Source organism: Synchiropus splendidus, chromosome 4, assembly GCF_027744825.2.
Source record: "Synchiropus splendidus isolate RoL2022-P1 chromosome 4, RoL_Sspl_1.0, whole genome shotgun sequence".
NCBI lineage: Eukaryota > Metazoa > Chordata > Actinopteri > Syngnathiformes > Callionymidae > Synchiropus > Synchiropus splendidus.
In genome coordinates, this window is record NC_071337.1 from 7,019,968 (window position 1) to 7,038,656 (window position 18,689).

The following is an 18,689-nucleotide window of genomic DNA, read 5'->3' on the forward strand; positions in this document are numbered from 1 at the left end:
ATTATTTAAATGATTACATAAAAGAAAAAAACGTGCTTTCTGTTTTAATAATAATAATAATAATAATAATAATAATAATAATAATAATAATAATAATAATAATTAGCTGGACACGTGACACATTCTGGAGCTGATGTATCCATCTGTCTCTGCGCAGTCATCGCTGCCTCATGCCAGTCAGTCACATTGTTCACAGTCACACTCCACCGGCCGCCCCTGCCCTCCAGCAGTTGGCACTGTGGTGCATGTCATCCAAAAATCTCAGCTGTCGGAGTGGCTGACCAGCAGCAGCTGAGAGCGCCTCCAGGCTGCTGTTGGCAACTGATATATAATCTCATCTGAAATGACTCATGTGGAGCGTTTAAAAATATAGATTTTCTTACTGGGTTGTCTGATGTGATCCTTTCTAACAGACCTTTATTATTATATTTATATTTTGAAGTATGTTTTATGTGAATTTATGACAAATGTTTAGGAAAGATTGAGCCGCTAGAAGTGATCCATATTGCTTATGAAGCTCCTCTAAATCCTTTGTGCGAAACTCTCTGGAGTCTGGAGCTGATCATGGGAGGAGAAGCCTGGTTTTCTATGCAACGGCTGCTGACCCCGCAACCCAAACTCAGATCGACAGCAGAATGAATAGGTGGATAGTAGCGGACATACTCAATATAGGAAATTATTTTGGCGATTTTTCCCATTTATTTCACAGTCTACCTGCACATGAACTGAACCACACCCGAATACCAAACCTGATGCAGTTCATATGAAGATTTGATATCATGAATCCAAATGCGCCGTGCATTACTGAAATAAAAAGGAGACACTAAACGCTCACCTTGTTACTCGCGCGACCCCTTCGGGGACGAGTTGGCGGTGATGAAGAATGTCACGGTGCTCTAGCGCCACCTGTTGACGAAGACGACGTTCAACCCGAACACAGCCCGCCACTGTTCCGAGCCCTGCTGTCCGTCATGGCGATGCATGCGAAAGCCACTCCACCGCAGATCCCCGACACTCGCCGGGAGCTGGCCGAGCTGGTGAAGAGGAAACAAGAGCTCGCCGTGAGTTTTCCAGCGTCATATTTGAAACACGCCGGTTTGGCTGAGTCTTCTTCAGGAAGCCGAGGCCTCTTTGTGTTGCTGCGTTAGCAGCTAGCGCTAGCTACCAGGCTAATGCCGCTCGGCTACATGCTACGGCTAGTTTGGGTGCGGTTATTGTGAGCCGGTTTATATTGTATTACTCCAGAACACGCGTTTATAGATGCTCGCCCACATAGGACGTTAATTTTAGACAAATTTTACCTGTTATTTTTTCAAGTAACGTTAACGTTAGCCGCCGCTTCACAAGATCTCGCGTTGTTAGGATTCGAGCTCGTGCGATTTCCGATAATCCTAAAATGATGCTGCAAAATTGTGTTCTGCTTCATGTGCACGCAGTATTATTCACATTTTGGTGTCTATTGTGGTTTTATGAAGCGCGCTGAAAGAGTTGCCCACATGTTAGTCTTTATTTTCTTTAGCGTGTTCGAGTTGTATAGCATTTTAAAACGTGTCTTTGAGGTCTGAAGTGAGTATTAGATGAAGAATTGAAGCATCATAACATGAACCGTATTTGATTGTTGTGTAAACGTAAGATGGACACTCAATGTTTCAGGAGACCTTGGTGAATCTGGAGAGGCAAATATATGCATTCGAAGGCAGCTACCTTGAAGACACTCAGATGTACGGCAACATCATCCGAGGATGGGACAGATACCTCACTAACCAGAAGTACGTACAGCCACCGTCCGCTGGAGGGTCACCGTCTGTCCGTCATTTTCTAGTGTACAAAATATATCTACTTTTATTATATACAGAAACTCCAACAGCAAGACTGACAGACGAAACCGCAAGTTCAAGGAGGCAGAGCGTTTATTCAGCAAGTCCTCAGTCACATCTGTTTCAGTAAGTTGTCTTGATCGATCAATGTTCTGTTATCGGTGCTGCGTGTTCATGGATACATTGTCATTGGCAGGCTGTGTGCGCTCTTGGTGGAGTCCCAGATCATATGAACCTCAAACGTAAGTCACTGACTACTACTTCTCCCTTCTGCTGTCGACTGTATCTCCATCACAGCTGTATTACTGATGGGTCACTGCCTTACATGTACCGTATTTTCCGGACTATAGAGCGCACCGGAATATCAGCCGTACCCACAAAATCTAAGAAGGAAAAAAGGTCTTTTTCATACATAAGCCGCACCGGTCTATAAGCTGCAGGTGCAGTGGTGCTGTCTGTGCCACAGAAAATGCATGAGGATCACTTCTAGCGATCCTTTAAAACGGGGTCCAGCGTCGAGACTGACTCATGAAATAATCTTGCCAATGTTCTGAACTTCAGTCTTGAAGTCCTCACATCTTATTTACATTTAAAGTGTTCAAAAAGCACTGTTTTTACCCCCAGTAGATCGCCTCTGTTTGCAGAGCTGCGGACACGCGGGCGGTATAGGTAAATAAAATTCCGGTGATGTCATCGGTTTGATGTGACAAGGCTCAATATTTTTGCCAGCTCAAGGCTCTTTAAACTGTAAAAACTAGGGATGCTCCGAGAGACAGGGAGAGCACTCAGCTGAAGCAGCTGTCTTCAACCTCTTTCATGAAAGTTCCCACTATGGATGTTTGCAAAAGTTTCAGATTCAGGTGGTGGACATACGTGGTGGAAATACGGTACTCACTGGGTCTCTGTCTGAAGCTTCCACTGTTTGATGTTTTAATGTAGTTTCAACCCTCCCAGGTGAGGCCGGCAGCGGTACTGAAAGCGATGCTTCACCGGACCTTCAGAATCAAGAGAACGAGCCGAGCCAGGAAGACACGGAAGACCCAGACTCTACGCTACAGGACCTGAAACCTCAGAAGGCAGCGTCCTCATCCTCCTCAGGCAGCCATCATGGAAGCCACAAGAAGCGGAAGAACAAAAACAGACACAGGTAGACGAAAAATGTTGCCTCCTGTTTGCCATATTCATCAAATCCTGTCTTTACGTGGTCTTCAAGTTGCATTGGAGACACTGAGTTTTTGCTCACTTTGTTTTGGAAACCTAATGAAGGGGGTGCAGATGGTGTGCTTTCATCTATCATTGGGCTCAGACATTTTGATATGTCTTTTCAATAGTTGATTCACAAATGCAAAATCTTCACAATCTTTAGTGATATGGGCCTTCATGGTTCTGAAATGCTCCTCCATGTCTTCGCATTTTTGAAAATGTGTGTTCAAATATTGAGTTTGCTTTAGCCGGTTTTATTAAGTACATTGTGTTGGTGTCAAAAAAATATCATACGAGTGGTCATAATGTTTCCTCCGATGGTTGCATTGACCATGTAATACCATAATTCATTGATTGTCACAGTTAAACTGTTGCTCCGTTGTGTACTGCCGTCGATCAAAATGGAACACAAGATGAGTGAAAGTTCTTCTCATAGAGGGGTCAAATGTGGAAGGTTTGACCCCTGATGCTTCTGAGCTTAGTCAGCAGGGGGCGACATCTCTGAATTGGACTGCAGTGATGTGTAGACCTGTGAACTAACAAGCTGCTGCTCTCTTCCTCTCCCCTAACGCTGCCCTCTCCGTCCTCCTCCCTCCTCCTCCCCCTTCAGCCCTTCTGCCATGTTTGATTATGACTTCGAGTAAGTCTGAATTTTACTTCCTGATCCTCCGCTCTGCCGCATCTTGACCTTCATCCTAATCTCTCCCAAGTCTTCCTCCCTCATCTCAGCTGGTAGCATGCTGCATGTCTGACTCTTCATTACGATGTGGTGTTTGGAATGTGCTTCAGCTTCAGAGACCATTAGATGCTGTCGGTGGCGCTGTCATCTGTTCGTCTTGAGAGATTCATTCCATGTTTGCTCTTCACTCCCAGCAGTGCCCGGTGCTGCTTATGCGACATTTGGCTGCAAGTCTGTTTCCATCGAGTGTCATTTAGTGTTCTGGGCTTGTTTTTTTTAATAGACTTTCTCATGACACTAGTGCCTCTGTTGCTTTCATCTCACCTTTGAACACTCCTGGAAACTGTTCATCTGCAGCTTGTGTTATCTTTTATGTCCCTCACAGGTTTGACATGAAGGTCAACAAGAAACCGAGAGCAGTAAGTGAAGCTCTTTTCTGTTCATCTGGGTGTGAGCAAGTTAAACACACATAAGTAGCTCAACATGTCAGAGTTTTTTCGGGTGAATTCAACTTTTTTTAGTCCATGTTCCCAATCAAAATCACAGATGAAATTAGGAAGTTATGGCTGTAACTGATAAATCCCAAGATCAATAATGTATCTGAAAATAGAGTTGTAATTTAAAATCTTGTTTAGTGGTTGCATGCATTTTTATGTCTCTTTACATTATACTTATTTTCCCTCTCTTCCCCTCCACAGGATTATTCCACCTAACCATGACGACAACCAGACGTTCAAGTCCTTGTATTTTTTTATATACATTTTTCAATATATTCTTTCTGTAATCTGTTTCTCTTTTGTGTAAACATTTTGTGATGATAAAAAGAAAATTCCCCTGACAGTATTTATTATGTAAAGAGGTGACATGTCAAACCATTTTTTTTTAAGTCATGGCTCATTATAGCCAAAATATGTTTTTTGTCTCTATGGTGGTTCAGTGGAATCCAAACTCGCGATTGTTTATGCTGAATAAAAACGAAAAAAGGTGTTTCCTCTGTCTGCATTTCCGAGCTTCTGTTTTATTGCAGTTTACATCAGCTACAGTAAAACGTTTCTGTCACGGGGGGCGCCATAGTATGGGTTAGGTCTGTGACACCGACGTCGAGCTCGTAAGGGAATGTGAAATCAGGATGCGCCCGAGAACCACAAACTTCTCTGTGAAACATAAATGTTGGAAAGTGGTTGTTAAAAGAACCGCAGGCAAAATCATGATTTTCTTTTATATTTGTCAAAATACACAGATTTAAAGCACAAGCTTTGGTGCAAACATTTAAAATATTATGTTGAACACATACAAAACCAAGTCAAAATAGCCTGTGATGAACGTCGATCAGCCTTAACATTATGACCTTTGACCTGTGTTTATAGAGTAGTTGCACCCTCTATGCTGTAACCCCCCCTACTATTGACTGCGGTGGTGAGTTTTAGAATGGTCAACACACCAACTTCTGACCCCACAGACTTGACAGCCGTGAGGTGGGTTCCTTCCTCCCTTGTCACACCAGTATCGCCCTAAAATACAAGATGCTCCGCTGTGAATTCAGAATATACATTTTGCTGGGGTCATAATGTAACAGCTGATGTGGATAAGTCACAAAAGTCTTGTTCACAGCTGCAAGATACTGAGTTTAGCATCACGCTGAAAGTGAATCCAAGCATGTGCGAGAGGGACGTTGTCGTCAGTCGTCACTGTTGCAGTCTGCACACAGAATCTGGTCCCGGTCCGGGAAGAACCCGGAGCCGACGAGTGACACGGAGCAGCGGGAGCACTTGAAGCACGGCTGGTGCCACTGACGGTCCTCAAACGAAATGTACTTGCCATCTCCAAAGCCTGCAAAACAAAAACAGTCCCAAAATACACTGCAACAGTTGAGGCTCTTTAGGACAGTAGGACAGGTATTTCCCGCCATGACCCTGAATCCAATGACATTCTCTTAACAAATATAATAGTTGAAGACAAGCAGAACAACTGAACCTCTCTGACCTGTGATAGCGGTGTTGCAGCCGGCACACTTCTTGGCGTAGAGGCTGCTGAAGCACTTGACACAGTAGGGACTCTCTCCCTCCGAAGTGAACGGCTGACCGGCCAGCGGAGCTTTACAGCCGGTGCAGAGGAAACACTCCTTGTGCCAGACCTCGTCCTTGTAGGTGACCCCGCCCTTGGTCAGGGGCTGCGGGTGAGCAAGTCGACGTTAGTCACCCCTACATTACCACGACAACCATGGTTTGCTCACCTTCCTGCAGTGCCTGCACTGCGGTGCCACCCTTCCCTCGTAGCACGGCACGCAGTAGTAGTTGTTGTTCTTGTCAGGGATGAACGCGCCGGCACCGATCGGCTTTTCGCAGCCATGACACACAAAACAGTTCTCGTGCCAAGTTCCTCCTCCGTACGACAGCATCCTGGACCCTGTGGTGAAGGAGAGGTGGAATTTGTTCAGACAATGCTTTACTCCTTTGTAGAATAAAATAGTGAGCAGGACCTCCCCAGCTAGCTGCTAACCCAAACCCAATACTGTTTTGACGTTCATTCTTCTGTTGCGAATTTTAGATGAGGCCACACTCGCGCCTATGACGCAAGTGCTGTAGTGGGGTAACCCCATCATTCTTTGGGGCACTATTTCCTGCGTTTTGTGGTGAAAACAGACGTGGTAGATAACATCCAATAATATGACTCTATTCCCACAAAGCTGGTTTGCTTTTGAATGCTGCAATACTCGTGTGAACTGGAGAATAAGTCGGCCGCCTCGTGTGGTTTGACAAGAAGATTGGAAGGAAGCACCTTGCTTCAGTCGTGTGGCACAGATTCCACATTCAGTGGAAACCAGCATCTTTCGAATAGGGCGTCTTTTGGGCGTAAAACTCGGGGGGCTGTTTCCCAGGAAGCCGAAAGACTAGGTCAGATTCTTATTGGTTTGTGGGCCACTTATTTATAAATAGACGGTTGTTGGAAAATTTGAGTTCAAATGTTTAAGAAGGGTTTGGAACCTCACATGCTCATGAAATTGAGCATCAAATCCCATAATCGCTGACAAACACGGCGAGCTTGGCTGGAGAAAAGTGGGGGTTGGGGGGAGAGGAGTGACACAAAATGACTGCTCAGCAGAGAAAAAGAAAATGCTTGCGAGTCACATTATCCCACACTCCCCGCAGGACCTGGTAATTTTCAGTCATCTGATACCAGCTGCGCCGTCGTGTCGTCACACCGAAGCTATAGAGACGCTTTCTGGGGTGTATATTTTGGGCAGCTCAAGGAAACAATCATCCTGTCAGATTTGAGTCGGCGGCCCAGTTGACTTAAACTGTTAAGATAAGAATGCATGTGTGAGCGCTCTGGTATGTTGCTCTGGAAGCGTCTCAATCACAACCAGATTCTTTCAAACTTGGTTAACAAACCACACAGCTGTGAGGTCAGAGGCGGAACGTTGAGATCTCAACAGGAGGATGAGTCACTTGGATCAGGTTATTGTGACTTGAAGTCACTCCACCTACGATCCTGTACCTGGAAGGACGACCTTGTCGCAGCCGACGCACTTGGAGGAGAACTCATTGGAGTAGCAGTTGCTGCAGACCAGGTCGTCTTCCTGGCTGGTGAAGGGTTCGTCGGCGAGCGAGCGGCTGCAGCGAGAGCAGCAGAAACAGCTCTCGTGGTAGTGACGGTTCTCATAGAAGAGTTCCTGCAGGAGTTCAAGAGTTCAGCTGATACAAGCCATTTGTTCATGGGCGACTGGAGCACGTCCCTGCCACAGAGGGCGAGAGGCCATGACACATGTCGCCATTCACAAACCCTCACCAGCAGTGGGAGGACATAGAAACTCCACTCAGCCTACATAACCAGTCAAATTCTTATGCTCATGAGAAGCAGGAAAACCTACCTTTTCGTTGTGGCTGATGAGCTCTTTACATTCCTGGCAGGTGTTGGCGTAGAGCCGCTCGTAGCAGAGGATGCAGTGAGGGTTGTCCTCCACCTGGATGTACTTGCGTCCGTACAGGGACTCTTTGCAGCTATTGCAGTCGAAGTGGTCACTCATGACGCCTCCTGCGGACACATGACGCAGGAGCTTTTGTTTCATACCACGACAAGTTTCTTGTTGAGTGTTGTAGCCCATTTATAGACATCTAAACAGCAACTCTATTTAAGAGTTACTGGAATGGATCGGGTCAGAAATGAGAACATCGGAGGCACTCATTGGGAAGTATGGGTCCAAAGATAGGAAGGCCCAATGCAGGAGAGAAGAGTGTTGGAGATGAAGAAGACAACCAATGAGGGTCATGGTGCGTGATCACATTGACCAAGGAAGGAAAACAAAACCTTAAAATTGTTTGTCTTGTATTTTTGGGGCAAAAACAAGCAATTATTATGCAGTGGGTTGGAACCGCTCCCAGCTACTTGGCGGCGAGAGGTGGGGAACACACTGAAGAGGCCTATCACATATGGTTTGTTTTTGGTCTGTGGGAGGAAACAAGAGTGTCACACAAACACGGGGAGGATGTAGACTCCACACAGAAAGGACGCAGGTTCACACCAACTGTTGCCTCAGGCACCCACTTATTTACTATAGAGCTGTCGCAGAGAAAAACCAAAAAGGGCTGACTCACACTAAATCTGATCCTCGATGACATAACTGTTCCTCCCTTTTCACTGTTCTCACTTCGCGCACCAAAAGCATTTCAAGTCGCCCACCCCCACCCTCTCGTTCTACCCCGGACCCTCCTGTGGCGGTTTGTAATTGTTGTCAAAGCACCAGTCTCTGTTTCAAAGGGTTTATTTCCATCTGTGTTTGCTTTACGCCCGAAGGCCTCGCCGGATCGTATATCTGACTTATTTGCTCTGTCCACATGAGCTTCACTGTGAACTTGAATTTACTCTAAGCAATAATGGTGCGGGTCAGACTCTTGATTCACCGGGGTGAAGCTGAAACTAGTTCTCTGTGAGTCCATCAAACCTCCTCGTCCAGCTGAGACTCATTGTGAAGCAGAAGTAGCCCTGTTTCCACAGATGCGCTTCATTGTTTGCTGTTCACACTCATTAAGTCAACACCATATGTCGGACTCATTTAGGAGTCTTGACGCATGAGTGTGGAAGTTGTTCTTTGCTCAACAGCTGGAGGTGGTTTATTTATTATTCTCACAGTCCCGCACATGTGATCTCAGAGGCTTGGCAATTTGGTTGGATTTCAATGGTTTGTAGCGTGTCTTGCTGATGGTTACCTCTGACACTCATGGTCCTGCCCCACTTCTGGTCTTTGTTCTGCCGTCTTGGACCCGCCATATTGACACTGCGCAACAGACATGGGCCAAGACTCCAGGGTAGCTACACATTCAGTGTATGTTTCAGTGTCTACTGGTTTTATTATGTCTGGGTCTTCAGAGCCTGTCAGTGTCATTACCTACCAGGATTACAGTGTTTAAGCGTTGCTATTCTACAGGCTGTTTTCAAGCAAGCCGATGGCATATGTCAGTGGCTTCAAATGATAAGTCGATTCAGATGAAAGGTAATATGATCCATCACAATAGGAAAGTTTGACAAAAGCATCTGTCAAACCTAACTCTCGCAAGGAAATTCTTTTGTAAAAGAAGAGGATAAATGATACACATGATGTTACAGATGCTAGTTGCAAAGATGCATAAAAGGCAGAGTCTGTGAAGTTTGTCTGGGGCTGTTATAGAGAGACCAGAAGTGCTCCACTCTGAGTCTCTGACTGCTCCTCTCCTACTAAGTAAAAAGGCTGATACTGCACTGCTTCCAGTTGAAGCAGTTCTGGACTGCTTGTATGCTGAAGCTGGACACCTGGATGGTGCAGGTGACATGGGACCTCAGTATTTTTCCACAATCTGACTGAAGTGCTCGAAAACCATTAAACTAAATCCATTACAACAGTATTTTTCAACCTTTTTCAAGCCACGGCACCCTTGGTTCATTGAAAAAATCCAGAGGCACACCACCAAAGGAACCTGGCCAAAGAGCACCTGTGCTTAAAATCCTATAGAAAATCCCTATTCATTTGTGAGAAACTGTAGCACTGACACCCGGTTGTTATTTTGCCAGGATATTTGCATTAACAAATTGCAGAAATATTTTTTTTTTAAATGTGTCCAGAAAGGGGCGGACAATTTGGCGAAATATATAATGTTTTATTTATTTATTTACTTACTTTAAATAAGTGTTTCAGTTTTATCACTTCTCTTTTGTATGATTTTATTGTAGTTTTGAGTTTCCAGACAAATCCTTAGCATTCTTTGCCTTCAGAAAAACAATTATTCTTTCTCTCTTCTTCTAAATCACAAAGGAAACTTTGACTCTCCATGAGTATCAATAAAGTTTTGTCACATTAGCCGTTAGCTCTGCGGTGCAGACAGTCTTTGGCGCTGCGGGTCCGACAAGGATCCCTTCCTCCATGGATCTGTGGTGAAAGTGTGTGGTCAAGTTAGAGGCGCATCAGGTTTAAAAACAGCAGGAAGTTGCGCATTGTGCTCCTCAACACTTTCAAATTGTCATGATTTAATGTCATCATATCGTCCACCTCTATCTCCGGACAAATGAGGTGAAATTGGATCATTTTCCCACGGCACACCTGACACTCTCTCGTGTGCACTCCGAGTTCAGGACACCACCGATTTTACTGAGAGAAGAGAAGATGGCGACTGATTCAGGATCAGGAGTTTGGAATGAGCAAATATGAGTTGCACATCCTTTGTAGCGCCAGTTGGAAAAGACGTGTGGTGGGGATTGGCAGGTGGCAGAGGATGTGGATAAGAATGCATCCAGTGGAGACCCCAGGTAAGAAGGAATAACACAGAGGTGACCATAAGAATGACCCTGAAATTGAATGGAGCTTCTGAGCAAGCCAAGTCAAAGTTGAATATTTTTAAGAATTGTGTTTATTAAAGCAATCCTCAATTCATCAAACATGTTTTTGCCTCTCAAGGGAGTTTGGTGCCAATGGATGGTGCCAGGAAGCTGATTTTGATGACCAACATCTGGAATATTTACAGGGACAGACTCTTACATATTTCCCATTGGAAAATGTTATCGTTGATAATTTCCCTTTTCTATTTCAGGCTACTTAAATGACAGAAAAGATACAGAGTGCAGCTGCGAAATCATGAGACTTCCACGATCCCTGCGGGATGGAGGAGCCATGACCTCGGGACCGCCGCTGTCGAGGGAAACGTCACTGATGTCATTTAAAAGCTGACCCCGAGCGCTTTGCGGACTCATGAGACCTGTTTATTTCCTCTGAAAACATCTCTGAAGTTGGGAAGACTTCAACCAGCCCTTGGTCGCAGACAACTACAGGTAGTGTTTGCTCCTTGCGAGCGTGGCGTTTACATTCTCTGGGTGCTATCAAACATTTTGTGTATAATATCCAATGATGCAGCAATTTTAGATAAACACTGGGAAGATAAACACCCTCCACGTCCTACAGCAGCTCTGCGCCCTGGAGGCGCTCCCACATCCATGGATCCCTTCATCGTCCCTATAGCAAACCCACTTCCTCTGCAGTCAACGCAACATGGACACAGACAGCGCTTCACTTCCTCACTCTGTTTTGGGTGAAATCGTCCGTCTGGATGTGGAATTTGACCCCAACTTCCCGCTGAAAGATTTTCTATTCTGGTCTTTCCACAACGGGTGAATGCAGAGACAATGGTTTTCCTTCCTGACACAGTCTGAACAGATTCTAGCTTTATGTTTTGTTTCCTCACTCACATCTGCAAACACACGTGTGCCACCAGCTGGTGTCTGTCAACAAGCGCAGACCCTGGACCCGGGCTTTTTGAGGAGATAAGGTTCCCAGCATCAGTGTTTTAGGGAGGTACGGTTGATTCCTGCAGGATCGAGAGATGCATCGCAGTGCTCAGATAGTGTTGCTCCTCCCGACTAAACTTTAAGGTCAAAGGCTTGTCGAGGATATTGGTAACACAGACCCTCCCTCCATAGATCTTGTTGGGACACTAACCTTCCCCTCACAAAAACAAACAACTTCCTGTCCAATTTTTATTTAAAAAATGGTTCAGTTATGAACCATTGACAACAATGTAATACAGTACAAATGCTCAGTCTGAATGTGGCGTGGAAAAATGGAAAAGAACGGCAATGCAACGATTTTGTCTGAATGTTTCTGGTTGCGGAACAAGCTCTACTCTGTTGACCCCCATTGTCCCTCAGAAGGGATGATTTTTTGGGTGAGAGGCAGCCGTTTAGAGAAGCGGAGGTATGACATTGTTTGGTTGTACACATGAAGAGAGACACTGAAATCTATATACTGCACAAACCGGATACTGAAAACATTTTTGTGGATGAATGGCCCGTTGTCTGGATTTGACTGACATTGTCTTCATACGGAGCGGCCTGGAATGTCCTTCAGTCTCAGGTGTGAACGGAAAGCAATGCTAATGCTCAACCAGCAGCAATCTCATGGTCTCTCTCGGACTAAATACTCACAGCCAACATCTCACTTTGCATGTTTGTTTATTTGGCTCTGGAGTGCAGGCAGCTGCTTGTTAAACTCCGAAAATGTCTTTCAAGTTATTTCACTGGCACATTTGGAGCTGGAGTCCTCCATTCTGCCCCAGAATGCCAGGATTTATCAGTGCCAGAAACTATTATTATCTGCTCCTATTGAGGTGAATATAACAGACCTCAAGTGTTTCTTGTGTCGTGACTGCTGAGAATATTTACCTCCAAATAAAAATGGATTGGTTCATTTAACAGTTCTGTTCCTACGGCACGGAAAGGTCTGCCTGAGGTCTCTTCCTGTCATGATACTTTTGCAAAGAGCCATCATCCACGAGAGGTTTGATGCAGCATGTCACATACGTTTTTGGGAAAACTTGCAAGAACATGGATGTTAAAGTCAAAAGTCACCGAGGATTTGTTGTAAGTCTTTGAGCCCAAGAGTCTGCAGCTTCATTGACTGCCATGATATGGGAAGCACATTTTCTGAACTATACGTTATAGGAACTTGTCCTTTGACTATATCCAAGCCGAAACTGTCTTCTTACTAAGAGTCCAGAATTTTTCACCTCAGACAGGTAGTTTACCAACAGCAAGAGCTAGCTTCTGTTGGAGGAAGCTGCTTTAAAATACTGTAGTTTGTTGCTGAAGTGTTTGAGAGGCAGTGCAAGGAAGGAAAGGAAGGAAGTGCCTGCAGTGAGAGTGATGTTTGTACATGACCAGCTGCTTCTCTTCTCCGATCATGAATTCTGAGGAGGAATGCGTAGAAAAGCAAGTCACAAGAAGATGTCAGACTGACATGAGCAGCGTTGACCCACCAGGTGTCCCGCTGTCGGACACCAGAAGTCGCCTCCGCTGTCCTCAGTAAACCAAACAGTCATCCATCCTGGTGTTCTTGCATTGGAAGACGAACTATTTACACTCCTCCTGGGCGCGTGGCTGCGCTGAATTCCTGGGAGAGATTTACCAGCATCTCTTGGCCCCTGGATCCTTGTATCTGGGGCCCAAATGGAAGTCATCCCCCTTCATCATCAGGCAGGCGTCCTGCCTCATGTCCCTTCATGGCTCAGAGTTTCGCTCCTCGACAGTACCTAATGACCCGGCCCAGAAGCTGCACGCGGCTGTTGGTGTTTATTTTCCCCGTGGAGGAATTTGGACGTGTCTGAGGTTGCAAACCAGATCGTTCCATGATGCTGTCACTGCTGTCACACGTAATAAAACCCAGCCCAGCAAATATATAGCCATGTGCTAAATCTGCCACGCCAACAAATGCTACTTCACGGGCTGTAGAATAGAGCCTTTTTTGGTTCTCCAGAACGACCTCAGAAATTCATTCCAAATCTTGCCTTACTCACATAGGAGCTTTAAAGCTACCAGACTAGATTCAGACTGAGGCTCGGAGGCAAAAGAAAAGTCTAAAAAGAGCAACAATTGCTGCATCGCTGGATGTAGATTCAACATTTGTATATCCACCCCCCACATGCCACGACCCTCTTGTTAGAAAAGAAAGAAGAAGAACCTCAACTGGCAATGGAACAGGGCCACAGGGATCTAGGGCCACGAGGTGTACGTGCTGAGTCTGAAACACTGGGCCAGAAAGGTGGAGATCCTGAGTTGTAGCAAGCAATCTGATCTTGCAACCCCACAGCAATGTACCACATATTTGGCACCACGTTCAGAGGGAAACTGTTCAACTAGTGGCTGTGTCCTCCATTTCTTTGTGCTCCAGAACACCTGTCCCTTGTCTGACTGAAGCTTCAAACATTATGGACAATAAGCAAAGCAGCATTGAAGAAAAGGAAAAGAGTGGAGCCAGAAGCCAATGGTTCTTAGATGTTTTTGGAGTTCACTAAGGTTTAAAGAGACGGACGTTTGGTACATCACCAGTCCACTTTCTAAAGGGCTTCTTCTCTGTGGTGCAACATCAAACATGCCTGGTAGCTCTTAAACCTCAGGTCAGTGGCAAAAAGCCAGGAAGAGAGAGAACCAATTTGGAGAAAAGCAATAAAGAAGGAAGAGAAAGGAAAAAAGAAAGCTCCACAATCAAAAGCGCACTTCGGAATTGCACAGTTGTTGACGTCTAAATGAGGTGTTGGTATTGGGCTTTAACAAGACGAATATTTTTTTGGCGTCAGCGACGTGTGGTAGGACCAAAAACAGATTGGACATCGCTGTCTTTAACTCCTGAAAAGGTCAGGCCTGGACTGACAGAAGGTCAGAGGCTTGAAGCGCTTTCTTCTGTGTTTCCGTGACTGAATATAATTCAGGTTTGTGAGCGCCTGGTCCCTCGGAAACTAGCCACTTCAACGACAGAACGCCTTTGGTTGTAGTTGAACTCAATCGCTGCATTCTGCGGGAGAAACACCTTCCGAGCACGAGTGTTTCCACTTACAGCAGGAGTCAATAATGAGGTAACTTTGACTGCCTCCTCTCTGAAGTGGATTAGGGGCCTTCAACGGTCCCACACAGTCCTTATATTGTCGGCCGCTCGGTTACACAACCGGGCTGGAGCAGTCTGATAAAGTCCTATCAATAGAGGCGCCCTGCAGCTCGCGAGGTAAACGTGACACTCCAGGAGGAGAAAAAGTACAAAGTGACTCTTTTGTTGGCGTCATGTGACTGCCGCTTTTCATCTGGAGCACAAAGACGCTCAATGTGGCGCCACTTCCTACAGGCCGTGTCAGCTGCTCAAACACAGCGTTAAATAACCAGCCAGCTTCCCGTGCCTCACCAGTGGAATTTATTTGTGGGCCATCTTTTGACCTTCAGACTCCACTGGTGCACGACCTCTTCACCTCCCCAGCTGTCGTGAAGACATCTCAGGTGTGTGTCTGAGGTGCAAGTCTCATCAGTTTTATGGATCCTCCACAAGACGGCCAGACTCGCCACTGGACCACGAGATGAACGTGCCAATAAAGCAGAGTTAATGTGTTTAGAACTGCGACCTCTGACAGCTCGTAAACTTTACCGAGTCCAATTCTTCATTGAACTGGGTGCCAATCCAAACTCCAGTTTCATATGAACAGAATGGTTATTCTCCAGCAACGAGAGTCAATATTAGCGCTTCATTTACGACTCAGTCGATGGTTCCTTTTATCTCAACACATCACCTGAGTTTTTACTTTTGACTTTTAACCTGGTTATTCTGGTTTTTATCTCATCACTTTCACCTGTTTACTTTGTTTGTAGGTCATATTGTGAGTCATTACTGAGCTTTCTTTGTCCTTTTTTTTAACTTTTCATTTATTCCTTTTTACTTTTATTACCTTTTATCCTTTTTATCTCACTAATTTGACTTTACATTACACTTCATTGGATTTTACTTCGTATAATCATTGCCAGTTTTTCGATTCGATTATATTATTTTGACTTTTTATCTAATATTTACATTTTTATCTCATACTTTCATCTCTAAGATTTAAGATATTTGATAATGTTTATTGTAATGGAATTTGGAAGGTTGAATATTTTTTTTAAATTTATTTCAAACACATCAACATTTTATTCTTAAAATGTATTTATTTTATATGTTTCTAAGCTTTCACAACCCTAGAATGTATCTATTCTTCAGATGTGTCAGCAGTGGTGATCACTCATTGCTGTTGTTCTCGTGACAAACGTTCTTTACGATAACGCCAGGGAATTCTGTCCCGCCCCCTTGGCCTCGCCCACTGACTCCACAAACACAAGCTTCACGCTCCACTTTAGGTGAGCCGCCGTGACTCACCTTCTCCTGACACATTATCTGTGTGAGTTCACGTCTGGAACTTTGTGTCTTGTGAGTAAGAAGTGCGTGACGAGTCAACGAGTCATGTCACTTTCCAGTTTCTAACCTTCATAACTTATGTGTCTATTTTTCACACATATTTTTGTCTAATTCTTCTTTTTCTTTCTTCGTTTTTTTTTCTATTTTGCATCTTTTGTCCCATGTGATTCTTTAATGCACAATTTTCATCATCAGTGTTCCTACCTTCCTGTCTTGATATTTGACCTTTTGACCTTTGATTTAATCACCGTGCTAATGAGCTGTTGCGCCAGACTCTGCTAAAGACATACATCGGTGTTTGGTGGAACTTGTTTGACAAGGTCAACAGGAACCAAAAATGAAAATATGACCGCGTGTCAGGAGTCAGTTGCCTCCCTGTGAGTGCGAAGAAGCGACTCATCTTTTATCTATGTGTCCAGAGGACGACTGACACGCTGCAGAAACAGGTACCAAAACAACAAAATAAAACAAAGGACCACCTGACGCACGCTGTAAAATAATCCAACTGTTTTTGAAACAACAGGCTCCATGTGTTTCTTCAGCTCAGCCGTAAACACACTGGAACCACCATTGTCCAAACACACAAGTAAACACATTGTGTTTCACGCTGCCAGCGGTCAGCAGGGTTCCTGGTTCAAGTCCTGCTCGCTCCCACTGAACAATGTTTGTTTCCCAAGACCCCGTTCTGTTTCATGTTTACTTTTGTTTTTCTCACAGAAGGCGCTCCGTCTGTGAGCGTGTTTCACTGAAATAACACTTAAAATAAGCTTTTAAATTAAAAAAAATATATAGATATATTTTTTAATGGAACATTTAACACCTTATTAAACACAGATACGGGTGAGGTGTTTAAAAAAAAACTAATAATAATATATATAATACATTTGTTTCTATTTATTGTATAAATAGAAACAAGCTAAAAGAATCACTTGGCAAAATTGTAATTTGAAAATGTAGTTAAAAATATCATAATTTAAAACTATTTTAAATATATGAATATTTTATTTACTATATTTACATTTTTTTTATATAAGAAAGAAATTGTTAATGGTTTGGTATTAACAAGTGCCGTAAGGTATAAAAGACAATTTTAATGACTCAAAAACATGCATTATATATCTATATTATTGTGCGCTCTGGTTTCCTCCCACACACCGGTAACATAATTCAGTTCAGTGAGGACTATGTATCGTTGTGATTATGTGTGTGCACTTGTGACCTGTCCAGGGCGCCCACTGTCTCCCGCCCCATGCAGCTGGGAAGAGCTCTAGAATTGGTGGCCTGTTTTCCAGATGAACCCAGAAGAGTCTTTTAACTTGGACAATGACAGACTACTCTGCTGCTTTTGGGAACCCTTCCAGTCATTGTGCAGTCGCCCCAAACTTGAGGACAAACACACACACACACACGGAGCATGACTGTGGTTGCAACATCTGGAGCAGCAGACTTCTTTTCTCAAAGTGAGAGGACAAACATTCGGAGTGCTGCAAGCATGTGTGTGTGTGTGTGTTTGTGCTGATGGAAACTATGAGCAGAGTTGGGGCTCGGGGGGTGCAGAGACGTGACATCACTCCGAACTCAACAGGCTTCTCTCACTCAGTCACTCGTCTTCAGCCAAGGAGATGAAGTCACTGATGTTCTCAGGTCAAGGTTCAAGTCGCTACTTCATCCAAACACATCGGGAAACTTGGAGCTTTCTATCAGTGACCGGTCATTGAACATCAGTGCTCCACATCAGATATTGAGGTTTAAGACTTTACACTTTATCCATTTCTTTTCAGCACTACAAGTGATGAGTCAAAGCCATTTTGAACGCACATGTCCTTGATTTCATTTATCTATGAAAATGCAATTCTGCTGCGTTCACGACACTCGTAAAAATGAGACGCGCTGTATCTTCAGCTACCGATGAGTTTGGTCTCAGAGAAGATGCAGAAGAACTCCAAGAGCAACAGAGATGAACCACCTTTCCAAAGCACACTTAAACGCACCATCACCAACTTCTTTTTTAACTTTCACATCACACGTTACTCAATAAAATGAAGCAGTGTTTCATAGCAAGACTTTTTCCACAATGAAGCTCGACAGTAAATAATGAAATGAATATAGAAATGATTTTGTTCCTGGCTTCTAAGAACAGTGAGTGTGCAGTCTTTACCTCGCCCTGGTGCATCGGCAGCTCCTTAATCCTCGGCAGACGTCTGAGGAGTGACTTTCCACAGACAGAGCCTCGTCCCAGGCTCTCACCCCCCTCACACCACCCTCCCCTCTGTCTCTCCACTCCCTCTTCCTCTTCACCTCGACTGCAGTTCAAACCAAAATGAGGTACGACTCTGTTTTTCAGGTCGTAACTCAATATTTTAAATACATGGTGGCGACGCTGGAAATATTTTCAGTCGCTTCTTCCCTCCTCTCTTCTGCTGCATCAGTGGAAAAACCTCCAGTAAGAAGTTTCTCAGGTTTCAGTTGGATTCAGAAGCCACCCTCGCGGACCTTTCCAGGGGGTCCCCCGGGCCTCGCCCCGAGCCGCTGGGATGGGACTCCAGCATCCACCAGGGTGACAGGAGAATCAGTGGCAGAAAATGAATGAATGAATCTCGTTCTCAGGTGAGTGAGAGAACAACAATCCGTGGACTAGAAACCTTGTCAGGAGCTCCTTGAAAAAAAAAACTTTAAATAACGTCTTGTATTTAGTCCAATGACACCCTTACTTTCACTTCAAAAACAAATTTAAAGAAGCGCAGGCAATAATAACATATTAACGACT

At 44.5% G+C, this 18,689-nt stretch overlaps 2 protein-coding genes across 3 annotated transcripts; one reads left to right on the plus strand and one right to left on the minus strand.

The window, feature by feature from the left end:
* Nucleotides 1-894: 894 nt before the first annotated feature.
* On the plus strand, nt 895-4,701 carry meaf6 (MYST/Esa1-associated factor 6). 2 transcript variants are annotated; one of them, XM_053862250.1, is made up of 8 exons: nt 895-1,061; nt 1,654-1,769; nt 1,856-1,943; nt 2,014-2,059; nt 2,772-2,964; nt 3,631-3,660; nt 4,085-4,118; nt 4,398-4,701. In XM_053862250.1, the coding sequence occupies exons 1-8, from the start codon at nt 972-974 to the stop codon at nt 4,410-4,412; spliced, it is 612 nt and encodes a 203-aa protein (XP_053718225.1). In that variant the 5' UTR covers nt 895-971; the 3' UTR covers nt 4,413-4,701. The 2 variants fall into 2 exon arrangements, with proteins under 2 accessions (XP_053718225.1, XP_053718227.1); XM_053862252.1 differs by lacking the exon at nt 3,631-3,660.
* Nucleotides 4,693-18,162, minus strand: LOC128757161 (four and a half LIM domains protein 3-like). Its single transcript, XM_053862249.1, has 6 exons — nt 18,081-18,162; nt 7,571-7,734; nt 7,198-7,372; nt 5,933-6,105; nt 5,683-5,869; nt 4,693-5,529 (listed from the first exon to the last, which is right to left on the minus strand). Exons 2-6 carry the CDS (start codon nt 7,724-7,726, stop codon nt 5,378-5,380), a joined length of 843 nt encoding a protein of 280 aa, XP_053718224.1. The 5' UTR covers nt 7,727-7,734; nt 18,081-18,162; the 3' UTR covers nt 4,693-5,377.
* Between the last annotated feature and the right edge of the window lie 527 nt (nt 18,163-18,689).